The 13,330-nt window shown below is 33.2% G+C and overlaps 4 protein-coding genes across 8 annotated transcripts in view; 1 reads left to right on the top strand and 3 right to left on the bottom strand.

The window, feature by feature from the left end:
- Positions 1 to 1,642, bottom strand: part of LOC149952485 (ileal sodium/bile acid cotransporter-like) — a 30,091-nt gene extending 28,449 nt beyond the window's left edge. Inside the window, exon 1 of the mRNA XM_090170182.1 lies at positions 1,379 to 1,642. Within this exon, the coding sequence (XP_090026308.1) occupies positions 1,379 to 1,573 (195 nt within the window). The 5' untranslated portion in view covers positions 1,574 to 1,642. The remainder of the gene's footprint in view (positions 1 to 1,378) is intronic.
- Positions 1,643 to 6,055: 4,413 nt separating this feature from the next.
- On the bottom strand, positions 6,056 to 10,206 carry LOC149952486 (protein IWS1 homolog A-like). Its single transcript, XM_090168614.1, has 12 exons — positions 10,128 to 10,206; positions 9,927 to 10,045; positions 9,691 to 9,869; positions 9,441 to 9,628; positions 9,262 to 9,379; positions 8,988 to 9,194; positions 8,895 to 8,924; positions 8,378 to 8,819; positions 8,101 to 8,313; positions 7,430 to 7,716; positions 7,256 to 7,367; positions 6,056 to 6,588 (listed from the first exon to the last, which is right to left on the bottom strand). Exons 2-12 carry the CDS (start codon positions 9,963 to 9,965, stop codon positions 6,466 to 6,468), a joined length of 1,938 nt encoding a protein of 645 aa, XP_090024740.1. The 5' UTR covers positions 9,966 to 10,045; positions 10,128 to 10,206; the 3' UTR covers positions 6,056 to 6,465.
- A 79-nt stretch (positions 10,207 to 10,285) lies between these two features.
- LOC149952487 (uncharacterized) lies at positions 10,286 to 11,406 on the top strand. Its single transcript, XM_090168616.1, has 4 exons — positions 10,286 to 10,474; positions 10,550 to 10,638; positions 10,709 to 10,912; positions 10,972 to 11,406. The coding sequence occupies exons 1-4, from the start codon at positions 10,363 to 10,365 to the stop codon at positions 11,107 to 11,109; spliced, it is 543 nt and encodes a 180-aa protein (XP_090024742.1). The 5' UTR covers positions 10,286 to 10,362; the 3' UTR covers positions 11,110 to 11,406.
- Positions 11,398 to 13,330, bottom strand: part of ck (unconventional myosin-VIIa ck) — a 52,517-nt gene continuing 50,584 nt past the window's right edge. For all 5 annotated transcript variants that reach the window (XM_090168612.1, XM_090168609.1, XM_090168608.1 and 2 more), the window contains 2 exons: positions 13,182 to 13,301; positions 11,398 to 12,164 (listed from right to left, as the gene is read on the bottom strand). In XM_090168612.1, the coding sequence (XP_090024738.1) occupies positions 12,075 to 12,164; positions 13,182 to 13,301 (210 nt within the window). In that variant the 3' untranslated portion in view covers positions 11,398 to 12,074. The remainder of the gene's footprint in view (positions 12,165 to 13,181; positions 13,302 to 13,330) is intronic.

Raw genomic sequence — 13,330 nt, forward strand, 5'->3', positions numbered from 1 at the left:
AAAATTAGCCTGTCATGGTCAATTGCTAAGCACTATCAAAGAAAAGTATAAATTAAAAAAATCCCAAAAAATTGATTGCAATCAAAAACAGCAAAATTTAAAATAACAAGGTTTTCTGTAGTTTTAATGGTGTTACACCATTTAAGTCTCGTGATTTCAAATTGAAAATTGAGTTCGAACGTGAAAGAAGATTTTACCCCTTATCCCTGCCTTTCACTTCACTACCAAGTGATTACCAAATTTCTGGAATGGAAAAATTATTGTTCAAAGCATGTGACTTATCACGGGGAAAAAACAGGTTCGAATAGGTCGTTCGTAAGCATATATTAATTTCCAATAATTAAAAACTAACGCGAAATTGTCACTCTTATGGTGCCAAATATTGAAAAATATTTAATTAAAAATAGTTAAAAATTTTTAATTCAAAATAGTTAAAATATAGTTAAAAATCTTGAATTCAAAATATTTAAAATATAGTTAAAATTTTTAATTCAAAATAGTTAAAATATAGATCAAAATCTTGAATTCAAAATAGTTAAAATATAGATCAAAATCTTGAATTCAAAATAGTTAAAATATAGATCAAAATCTTGAATTCAAAATAGTTAAAATATAGATCAAAATCTTGAATTCAAAATAGATAAACTCGTAAATAGTTAAAATATAGTTAAAAATCTTGAATTCAAAATAGTTAAAATATAGCTAATTTTTTTTAATTCCAAATAGATAAACTCGTAAATAGTTAAAATATAGTTAAAATTTTTTTAATTCAAAATAGATAAACACGTAAATAGTTAAAATATAGTTAAAAATCTTGAATTCAAAATAGTTAAAATATAGTTAAAATTTTTTAATTCAAAATAGATAAACTCGTAAATAGTTAAAATATAGTTAAATTTTTTTAATTAAAAATAGATAAACACGTAAATAGTTAAAATATAGTTAAAAATCTTGAATACAAAATAGTTAAAATAAAGTTAAAAATTTTTAATTCAAAATAGTTAAAATATAGTTAAAATTTTTTAATTCAAAATAGTTAAAATATAGTTATTTTTTTTTAATTCAAAATAGATAAACTCGTAAATAGTTAAAATATAGTTAAAAATCTTTAGGAAAATGGTCATAAAATAATGCACTCTTTGCGAAATTGGTGTCGCTAGCAGAATATGAATATTTCTTAAAGATTCACAAACGATTTAGAAACTAGGTTTGTGACCCCATAATTTCAATTGATGTAATGCTATCCAAACAATTTACCTTTCAGCGAGAATTATTTTAAATAACGACAAGAGTTTGACCTACTAATAATAATATACCTTAAGCCAGGCAAAGTTTTGAAGGATTGTCGTAAGGTCGAATGTCCATTCATATTTCTTACCTCTTTCCATGTAATATGACATCCCATAGCCAACATGATTAAGAGTAATATCAAAACGGCCAAAATATCGTGGGCTTTCTTCAGAGGCGAATCGCTGTCATATCCCTTAGTGCCGGCTATCACGTCGGACGCGTTAAACATCGTTGAATTATTAAAGTCAAACGTGTCAGTGTAATTATAAAATTCTTCGGTCATTTTTAAACTTTTGAAATATAGAAATCTGGTAAAATAATTAAAAACCAAAATTTGAACACCGGATCAGGACCTGACGGTCTTGCCAACCAGTCACTTTAAGACGGCAAGCTCAAAAACTCGCTTTAAAATCGGACCCAAACGCGTCTCTTAAAATCTGCCAGTAAACTAACTTTCGATTGGCCGGAAAGTTTCGTTACGTCGCGTGTGCCGAGCCATTGGTCCTAAATATTATCTACGTAATCCACTTTCGAAAACAGTAAAATTTATGATACTCTTTTTCAAATTTCAAGGTTGACGTGAAAACCTGAGACGCTACTAAAAACCTAATATACTCGCGCATTTTTAGGATAAATATTGAGTCCTCGGGCGTTGCTCAAAGTCAGGTAATAAATAACCGCCAGGGAAATTGGGCTAGGGTGGGGATGGAAATTTTTTAGGTCACTGATCCGTTATTTTTTCATCCCTTCAGCAACGTGTCAAAATATTAAACCGGTTTCGGTGAAACAAAAACACGCGGAAACAATACGCGTTGAATTAAATTTTAACCGTTTAAATTACTGTCTTCTCTCTTTCGATATACCGACCTCGGAGATCACTCGCTCTTTGATTAATTAAGTAGGAACGATTGCTATAGAGTGTTGTCGTCTGATAAGATTTTGAAAATTTGTAATGTCACAGCTGTAGTGTTAATAGTGGCCGCCATGACAGTTACCGTTTTTTATCAAGAGGCAAATTACAATGGTGACGTCGCAGGGTTTCAGACGACAACACTCTATAGACGCTACAGTAATAGTTAGTGTAGGGAGCTGTTGGCTCGCGAGGCAAGAAGGGCTGGCCACCGTGCATCCTCCTACGAATTTGTAACCCGGCCACCTGAATTAATGGCTTTAAAAGTCTCTTGATGACTTAGGCCTAAGGTGGTACCTTGGGTATTAGCCGAGATGACGATTATTATTATTATTATTCAATAAAACCTCTTCAAGGAAATCGCCAAAATGTAATATTTCCGAAAGCCAGTTACTGTTTATATTATGGTGACATTTCACCTGTACCGTATGCAACAAGTGTTTAATTTAACCAGGTAGCTTTTTTTGACATATTAAGGCCTAGGAGGATTCAAGTGTACGTGGAGAAGAAATTTGTATTCCCCCAACCATATGTAACATAATCACTCATAAGTATGCCATAAAAGCATTTTCGTTAATGAAACCTTGTTCACGGGATATGACGTAAATTACGTCACTTACAACTCCGTGACGAAATACGCGTCATCAACTTTAATGATGGGAAACGGAAGTTAGTGATAATTTCTCGCGCGTTTCTGGCTTTGCCCATGTCAAGTTTAGCTCGTGCCTCGCGATCACATGATTTCATTTCCATGGTAACCTTTTCTATAGCGCAAGGGTTATAAGCATTTTTGCATTTTTGGGTCCGCTCAATGTATGTTCCGCGTGAAACAAGGTCTCATTGAATTTTTTTCAATGGAAATATTATACAGAGGCATACTTATGAGTAATTATGTTACATATGCCCCAACCAATACCTCGCGGTTCGTCTACGGCTGTCGCTGGGGGAGTCAAACACTTGGACATAACGTTTTTAGCGCCACCTAGCAAGCTTCAGAGTAACCTAGGAGTTACCAAAACATTCGTAAGCTAGACAGTGACAGTTCACTAGATGACTCCGTTGTAGTTTTATGTCCAAGGGTTTGAGGCTTTGAGCAGCCTCTCCCGTGGCCCCCCGAATTCTTCTCCAGGTACACTTGAATCCTCCTAGTTAAGGCTTAGCAAAAAACACAACGTTCTGTTTACAGGTGAAAAGTCTCCATTATTTCCATTAGCACTATATATACAGTAACTTGCATGTCCTGACTCTCGGATATAATACTTCTTGGCAATTTCCTTGAAGATGTTTTATTTAAGCGCCTATTATACCTCTAACGGTGAAAATCCACGAACAAACAGTTGAACAATTTATATTACGCACTCAGAGCGCTTCTAGTGCAGATTTCTACTTTGGGAAGTCGATCTGCCGTTAATGGAATTCAGCATAAGCTTCCACTAAAGCTTATTCAAAACGCATCCAAAGGTTAATTTTTCGTCTTGCCGAAGAAGTTTCACAGGCGTAATGAAAAAACATTCGGTGACTGTTGACAGTGCAACCAGAGATCCTGGCAGTTATAGAGATGCGAAACTCCCTATACCCTAAGCAAACCAGTTTTTTTCAAATTTTTGCCGATCGCAGCGACGCCTGTACGTGGGGAGTAATCGCAGAGATCCTAGGATTGTTGCCGTTGTTTACAATTTTTGCGTCTCTCAGCTTGAAACGGGCGCTTCCTTCCGGCCGAAGGGCGGCGCTGATGCTTGCATTTTTTTGTCAGGTTTTCGGCGGAGTTTCGCATCTCTATAACTGCCAGGATCTCTGGTGCAACCTTCGTGCTACTGCTAAATTCAAATTCTGCAGAGAAGGTTCCACATTTTAAATTTTTTTGCCATTTTTTAATTTAGTAAATTAGTTAAATTATTTTTAGTGTAACATTGTTTCCACATTGCGGGAATAAATAAAACATATACGATTCGTTTTAGATGGCGCCACCGCCTACAAATATGCATACCTACATTATGTTCAGAACGACTTCCAAAGCCGTACGTACTGCTCTAGCTATAATCCAAGGTTGGTAGAAGCAGAGTGCGTTAAAACGCACTATTGGCTATGACCAAATCAATGCGAAAATCACGCCTATCACTTATACATTCTTCAAATATCTAAAGCGCGTATTTAGTGAAAGCCAAGATAATATAGACCTCGTACTCTAGAATCGAAAACAGAGAGCTTTCGGATTGACGGTTTGAAACAAACTATTACTAGGGATGCAACGATATATCGGTCTATTTATTTAATATCGGTATTAGATAAATAGGCCGATATATCGGTACATCCCTAGTAATAGTTTGTTACAAACCGTCATACTGAAAGCTCTCTGTTAGAAAACTATTTTCAGAAAACCATTTAAAAATAAGAAAATTATCGAATAACTAACTAATGATAATATTTTATTCGATTGGCCGCGCCACTTACGCTAGACTTCAGAAGCTAGATCATACCTTTTTTTGTCAGGGGGTTACGAGCGTAAACAATATGCTCTTGCAAACACTTTTTCATGAAAACACGATGTTCCGTTTACCGGTGAAAAGGTTCCATTATTCAAACAAGCAGTAACTTGCAGGTCCTAGCTCTCGGATATATTACTGTTTGGCGATTTCCTGGGAGGATTATTTTGATTTTGTTTGATTTAAGCACCTATTGGATACTATGGTTACTATGAAGGTAAATTGTTCAGAGTTCCGTTAGGAATTGGGTGATTTCAATTCTTAGGTACGAAGTCTATATTTCTTGGCTAAACATTTAAATCTAAATGATAAACATTTAAATCTAAATGATAAACATTTAAATCTAAATGATAAACATTTAAATCTAAATTATAAACATTTAAATCTAAATGATAAACATTTAAATCTAAATGATAAACATTTAAATCTAAATGATAAACATTTAAATCTAAATGATAAACATTTAAATCTAATGAGAAACATTTAAATCTAAATGATAAACATTTAAATCTAAATGAGAAACATTTAAATCAAAATGAGAAACATTTAAATCTAAATGGTAAACATTTAAATCTAAATGATAAACCTTTAAATCTAAATGATAAACATTTAAATCTAAATGATAAACATTTAAATCTAAATGGTAAACATTTAAATCTAAATGATAAACCTTTAAATCTAATTGATAAACATTTATGCAAAATTTCAAAATAATTTTTAACATAACATCTAATTTTTATATTATGTTCTTCATATAATTTCCATCCCCCATTTCACTTTTCTATGGGAAGGATCCCTTCACTATTTCCACGGCCAACTTTGATCTCTCGCGCTACAGCGGCTATCTCATTCGTTGACGTTTCTGCGTTAACCTATTAGCAAAAGATGTGTATGACGTGAGCGCCCCTAGCGGATTATTATTTTTAGAATAGTTTTTACATTGAAGTCAATATAACAACCGAGCGTGGCGCTGAACACGTTATAGTACAGTTTTTAAGGGGAAAATCCTTGCTCGCGGAAATTCGACGAATGTGTTGGTCGCTGTAGCGCGAGATCAAAGTTGGCCATGCTATTTCAAAGTGTAGCTTTATGTTTTATAATCAGGGTTGGCTGATTTCAATCAAGGGATTTTTTTTAATAAATCATTGCTATGAACACGGATAATAGAGTCCATGATTTGAATCACACAATGTATTTCAATGGAGGAATAAAAAATGGCAAAAAAATAGGTTCTTAAAATATTAAAATACATATCTGAGCAAACTAAAATATTACATAGTAATTAAATTTAATTAGGATTTTATTTAGTTCAAGATTAGCTAACTGATGAAAGTAAAATATCCATTAATTATACAGGAAAAGAGCCATTAATTATATAAAAATCATTAAATTAACAAAAATCCAATTAAAAAAATCAATTGATTTGATCAAAAAAGTACCAACCCTGTTTATAATAGCAAATTGTTTTAGCAGATGGAAATCCAGCAATTTGTGAACTTATTGCATTGGCTGCTACATGGCTTTACATAAACTGAAAAGGCTAATTAAAACGTTAACTCGGTTAAATGTAATTTTGAATTATCAACTACGACTATTAAACTAAAAGAAATACTTTATAATTAAAATAAAATTTTCAGTGTCTTTTGGGGGTTGAAAATTCCCTTTATGAAAATTTAAAATAATTGGAAATATATTTACATAATCCTATAAAAACATTTTCCAGACATCTTTTTAAGCTATTCAAAGGAACATTTTAAAATGTAGAAACTTAGAAAGACATTTTCACAAAGCCATTTTTCTTCCTTCGATAGAAATTGTCACAGCCCTTTGAATTTTGCTTTGTTTTTTCTTTTCTTTTAAATTTCGCATATGTTTATCTAGTCTCGTAACTTGCTTTTTAGATGCCTAAATATAAAGATATATAAAAATTAGTGGTGTGCGAGTCCTGTTTTTTAGGTTTCGTCCCTAGTCTTGGAAAATTGGACTTGCGAGTCTTCAAGAAATGGATTTAAAGTTTTTAACTCTTTAGAGTTGAATTTGAGTCCTAATTTTCTATGCGAGCCCTAAATTTTATCCTAGCCGTTAGAAATCAGAAAAAATATTTTAACTAATTACTAATTATGTACTTAACTAATTATTAAATTTATATAACTAATTTGAAATTTCCTATTCGTATTAAAATATTACAAAAATTGACGAAAAAAATGTATTATCACTTTTATCAGGGATTTATCACTTTTGTGATAAATATTGACTTGAAAATAAAAATTATTTATGGAACATTTGGAAGCAAAGAAAAAAAAGAATTGCCGGAAAATAATATACTCGCCGGAAATTAATGGACTTACCGGGAAATAATGAACCTGTCAGGAAATAATTGACTTGCCCAGTATTTTTAATTTTATTTATAAACGTGCACTTGAAGTAATTTTTAAGCTTTGGCAAAGTACCCGTGTACCCGATCGAGTCCAAGAAGAACGATTTTAGAGTCTCAAGTCCAAGTACCCGTGATTTTCAAATACTCCCACAGCCCGGATAAAAAGGCAAAAAAATACATGAAAAATAGTCTTACCCTACTAAATTCGGCTTCAACATTCCATTTGGGTCTAACTACATAATCTTTAGTCGAAGGCATAGGAACTCTGGCCCTACCAATCCAGCCTTTCTCACCTGGTCTCAAAGCTCTATAATCACAACAAAAATTATAATGATTGATAATATAATTTCAAACAGAGTTAATTCTTACTTATCTTCGCCAGTTAGGGCAGTGTCAATATCTTGGCTATTTTCTACACCACCTTCCAGTCTCAGTTTCAATTTTTTAGGCATATGATCAAAATCACGTTTTTCGCGTTCCTCTTTACTAATTGATTGGAAATCAGTTTTTAAGTTAAAAATAGGCCTTGACCATTCACTAATTAATCGTCCAGCTTTAACTCTGTTATCTTTAGTTTCCTTAGGGTGTTTATACAAATACATAATGGCACGTCCAATTCCGCTACTTTTAAGCGAACTTTGATCAATTGGTGGAAACTGTAAAATTTGGTAAAACTAACTGTTAGTAACCATAACAGCTAGATTAAGCCAAAGCTAGAAAGCACGTAGGAGTGTTGAGTTAGTTTTATCTAGGAGCAAAAAACACAAGGAGAACGCAGCTAGCCTTTAACGCAGTGTTGTGTACAAATATCATTGGATGAGCCTTTTTGCCGAACGCTTTACGGAAAGGGGGAAGACAATTTCAAAATTTTCCCCTTCCAACGGCAGCAGGTGATAATTCGTCTAACCAATGAAAACTGTACACTATAAAATGAGCGACTATTGACAGGTTGCGTTCTCATCGCGTGGGGTGCTGTGTTTGTTACTCCTAGGTTTTATTAAATACAGAGCTAAACGCTTTACTAACAAATGAAAACTTACCTCTCCTAATAATTTAATTAATGATTCTCTAATTTGCAAATGAGGCAAACTTTTATCGGGCAATGGAGTTAACCATTCTGTCATAGCGTTTAAAACGCCATTTTCTAGGAATGCTATTTTCAAATCAGCCTTTTTAAGTTGAGAATTAACAACGGGAAGTAATTTTAGTTTCTTAGTAGCTGCCAGGCGGCTTTTATTCAGATTTTTATCCTCCTATAGTAGAGAAAACAATATTAATTAGTCCTCATCAAGTGATTACATAAATGTCAGAAATTACCTCAGCTGCTTGGCTCATTTGCTCTATAATATTGGCGATTAAATCATCAGAATCATTTACGATATAATCATCTCCTCTCTTTCGTCTACGCGTCGATGCTTCCTCCCTCTTCTTTTGTAACATAATATCAAAATCGTAGATTTGAATATTATTCTGGTTTTTAATGTCATCGTCATCATCAGATGAATCATTCTTCTCATCGCCTCCTTCCTTTTCCACATTTTCTTCATCCATTCTTTCCTCACCATCCCCATCAGCTCTGTCATCATTCTTTGTTTCTTCTCCAGTTTCCTCTTCTTCACTATCAGAGAGAGCTCTCGTTTTCTTCTTCTGTTCACTTTTCTGTTTTGCCTTTTCAACATCTTCTTCCCCAAAGCCTTCAAATTCTTCCTCTTCGTCACTCTCACCAAAAATATCCGCTATAAGTTCTTCTACTTCGGAGCTGTAAAAAGAACATTAAGAGTTATCAACAATCTTGATACCAACTAGGATGATATGACAAAACTAATTTTTATACTTTGCATCACTGTCATCGTCTTTTTTGGTCCTAAAATGTAAATAAACAGATTAAGTAATGTTTTTACTACAAAGGCTTATCTGTAATAGATACTTTTGATCATTGTCTTCATTATCTTCTTCACTGTTTGAGATTTTCTGAGTTGCATCTTCTAAACCAGATGTTCCTTCCCCAGATTCCTCCTTAGCTTCATCATCATTTGCGGTTTCCTGCTCATTTGATGGTTCTTCAACCTCGTCATCACTATGAATAGATGCCCTTTCTTCAACAGATGCATTGTCATCATCATCTTCCATTTGGCTATGGGATGAGTGTCATTAGAAAGATTTTATGATGATCAATTGAACTAAAAATCCAAACGAATTACTCCTGGTTATTAGCCTCCCCATCATTACTAATGACTGATGACTTGTCTGCATTTTCATCACCTTCAGCTACTTCTTGATCACCGTTGGCAGATTGATTGTCTTCTTCTCTTTCACTCTCTTGAAATTTATGCATTCAATTATAAATTAATAGATAAAAATTACAAGGTTTAGTCATTACCACGCCCTTCATCTTCGCTGAATGCATCTTCACGTACGACTTCTTCATCTTCAGAGTTATCATTTTGGCCTTGCTCATGAGATACTTCCTCAGCGTTTTCATCTGCATCTTTATTGCTTTCTAAATCACCCGCACTACCAATTGGTGAATGAGGAGGAGCTTCTGGACTATCAGGATCCTCTTCAGACCTTGAACGATAAAAATTAGGTTCAATAGAACTTTGACTATTCCGGAGCTTATACACATTTACCCAGAATGATTTGGGGATGAAGCCGGTTCATTCTCTGGCGATTGTGGTTCTTGTTCTGGACTAATTGGGCCATTATCATCAGGTGAGTAGGGTGCGTTTTCATCATCAGATTGGTGATCATTTTCATTGGCTACGCTTGAAGAACGCGAATCTGGACGACCAGGGCTTCCGGTATCATCCTAAATGTATCAAGTGTGTAAAAAATAATCGTAATGTAATTGTAAATCCATTGGTACCTTTTGACTTCCCATTTCCTCATCACTTTCAGGGTCCATCCTTCCAGACCTTCCTTGATTCCTTCCCTTGATTATGTAGACCAAGGCCCAATGAGGAAAAGGAATTAAGGCTCGGTACTCTAAAAGTAGGAATTATTTTAAATATCATTTCTTTAAAATTTATTTCATATATCTATATAATGGATGTTTTTAAATACTTACTATTTCCTACAAATAAAATCCAATTTTATATTTAAACGATGTAGAAAACTGAACGTACACAGATTCCACAAAAATCCTCTAAAAAACCTTACTTAAGCACCATCTAACGAGTATTTCCAATTTACAATTAAAATAAAATTGTTTGACATTTGGTAAGCCTTGTTTGAACTTAGATTTTTATTATTTGAGGACAAGGACTTTATTGTTAAATGTGTATTTATATAAATGTACAAAAATGAGTCACGAAGGTAATTGTATAGATCATGATTGTCATAATAAACCATCAAATATATCCGTACATCAAACTTTAGAGGAATTAGATTTTGAAAGAGGCATTTGGTCTGCTGGTAATGAGAACTGAAAATAACTCTTATTAAACTGATACTATTATGTATAAATACATTTAACTTCATTATTTACAGCTTTAAATGGTGAAACTCAGAGAGTAGAAAACTTTCTTTCCAAGGGTATCAATCCTGAAGTAAAAGACTTCTCAGGATATACTGCATTGGTGAGAAACTAATAAAAGCATAATTTTACTCATTCTGCTACGATATGACCCACTACTAATTGTTTCTCAGCATTATGCATCTAGGAATGGGCACCTAAAATGCTGCGAATTACTAATTGCACATGGTGCTAATGTTAACAACCCAACGCCTGGTGGAAGTACTTGTCTGCATAGGGCATCTCACCAGGGTCATAATAAAATTGTGGAACTACTACTCGAGAATTCGGGAGATCCAGAGTTATGCGATAGTGATGGGAAAAACGCTCTTCATAAAGTAATATTTGTTACTTGAACAAGAAGATCATTTTATTAAAATGTGTTCCTTAATTACAGGCTGTTGAAAGTAAACGTAAAGAAGTGATCAGGGTTTTAGTTCAAAGTTGTCCGAATCTAAAAAATAAACTGGACAAACGGAATAGGAGGCCAATAGATCTTACTAAAGATCACGCTTTAATAGAGTTATTAAAATAATAGCCTAATCAAATGGCTTTTAGTGAGCCAACTCCAAAATAAAAATGTCCTTCCCCTCCCCCCCAATTCTTTTGCAATTAAATTTATATAAGCGTGAAGATCACAAAAGGGGGTTCATTGGTGGATTTGTTTGAAGAAAAACCTTAAATGGCCTTTAAACACTGGTGTTTGTATTAAAATGGACTAGCAAATAATTTTTGCAATGTATCACCGTCTGATGTGTTTAAAATCACTTGCTAGTCTTTCAAAGGTTATGATATTATTATAAATTAGTATTTAAAAGAATAAAAATTGTGATTCCTAAACATAGAATTTTTATTAATAAGACAAAAACATTTTTTTAATAGATCACGAACCCCATTGGAATGTAAACATCCAAAAATTTGTGTATTTTTACATAAAAAAAAGTCCTAAAATAGACAACCATCCTATCACCTCCAAAAACAGAGGTCCTAGATAAATTTCAACTTTAACATTTTCGTAAAAGAATAACTTTTTATAGCTCCCTGAAGCTTTCAGTTTATAAACACATTAATAAAATTCTCAGTACACTTCATGAGCAGTTTAAAAAATTTATAAATTTCTTCTAAAAAATAAGGCCAATTTCCGTTGATTTTTATATAAGAGTATATTTATACATTAGAATCCCTTGATTTAGATAAAAAAAATTGAGAAACAATTTTCAAACATTTTCATTCGTTAAGAGAAAAGGATAAATTTAACAACCAGCACCAATTTCTCGTGAAAAATTTAAAAGTAGCAATAAATGTTTGAAAATGTTAATCGTTGAGGTTAAAGATTTCCACATTTTCTACCTTTCTACACTCTAGCGTTTTAATTTGATTAAAACGCCAAATTTCTTGGCAAAAATTTAACCATTAATTTTTTACTCGGTGGAACCGATAACTGGGTGGGGAATTATTATAAATTATAATTAAGAAAGTTCCATTACGAAACAAATTTTTTTAAGATTTCACACGCAGTGTTCGCTGCTTGTTCATATTACTAAGCATCAAACTGATGTATGATGTTAATAAATCATCCATTTTGTAGCCCTGCAAAAATCATTGTAATTAGTAATATTCAAAGACCTTGAAATACATTATAAGATACTTTTAGCTTGTTCTAGAACAAAAGGTTAACACCTTTTACGTTTAATTACTTTACACAAAGACCTTTTTGTCAAGGTCAAAGTATTGGGGCTACACTTTTTACTCTTCAAAAGCAAGTAAATAGAGAAAACTGAAAAATGGTCTGCTTATTTAGAATTTATCTGGCAATAGACAGCCATTTTGGGAACACATTTTTATTTTTTACCCTGACTCACAAGGAGACTACCCGAGGTGGTTTTCACTGATTTTGTTGAAACTCAGGGGTTAGGTAGACCTTATGGTAGTATGAAAATTCCCAAAGGGAAAAGTTGCAATAGGCTTTAGTTTTCCCATGACAACTGAAAATGTTTTTGACTTCTCCATTTAAAAAAGCATGGGATTTTCTGGATTACCCAAATTTTGTTAAAATTTAACTAAAATTGATTAATTTTACCCAATATCCTTAATCAATTTTACCCAAAATAGGTCAAATTCATCTTTTTGGGTTTGTTTTGAAAATTTAATCAATGCGTTTTTAAATGGAGATTTTTTTGTTTTGGGAGATCAAAAACATTTTCGGTTGCCATGGGAAAACTAAAGCCCATTACAACTTTTCCCTTTGGCAATTTTCATACTATCATAAGGTCTACCTAACCCTCGAGTTTCAACAAAATTGGTGATAACCACCTTGGGTAGTCTCCTTTGTCAGTGCTCAAAATGGACCAGAACGCCGTTTTGTAAAAGTTTTTCCTCATATCGTTCTGGTTTGTAAAGATTATTTTTTAATTCACAGTTCCCATTTTTTCAGAATAACCGGAAGCTTTGAAACATATTCTGATTCACGAATAAGTCATTTCGAACACTACCCCGACTTAAAACTCAGAATCGGAGTAAAATTACATCATAGGGTAACTCTTCTTACCCTACCCTGACATCCCAGAACAAGTGAAAAGTATCCACCTTTAGAGATTTGACTCTTACCAATGGTGTTTCACATAAAAGTTTGCTTCCTCTAACCAAATTTCCGATAGTCATGTGGAAGTATGTGCTACCGCTGCTCCAATTTGAAATACGCGTGAATGGATGGGTCACTAGTAAATCCTATCGAAAAGGTAATTATCTCAATTTGA

Source organism: Leiobunum rupestre, chromosome 3 (assembly GCF_980474605.1).
Source record: "Leiobunum rupestre chromosome 3, qqLeiRupe1.1.hap1, whole genome shotgun sequence".
Lineage (NCBI taxonomy): Eukaryota > Metazoa > Arthropoda > Arachnida > Opiliones > Sclerosomatidae > Leiobunum > Leiobunum rupestre.

Bases quoted from the DNA above. Each gene is read 5' to 3' on its own strand.
- LOC149952487 (XM_090168616.1), top strand. From the start codon at position 10,363: ATGAGTCACGAAGGTAATTGTATAGATCATGATTGTCATAATAAACCA. The intron at 10,475-10,549 runs GTAATGAGAACT...CATTATTTACAG, and splicing joins AAGAGGCATTTGGTCTGCTG to CTTTAAATGGTGAAACTCAG. The intron at 10,639-10,708 runs GTGAGAAACTAA...ATTGTTTCTCAG, and splicing joins TCTCAGGATATACTGCATTG to CATTATGCATCTAGGAATGG.
- LOC149952486 (XM_090168614.1), bottom strand. From the start codon at position 9,965: ATGGACCCTGAAAGTGATGAGGAAATGGGAAGTCAAAAG. The intron at 9,380-9,440 runs GTAATGACTAAA...ATAAATTTCAAG, and splicing joins CAGCGAAGATGAAGGGCGTG to AGAGTGAAAGAGAAGAAGAC. The intron at 7,717-8,100 runs GTAAGTTTTCAT...CAAATTTTACAG, and splicing joins TAATTAAATTATTAGGAGAG to TTTCCACCAATTGATCAAAG.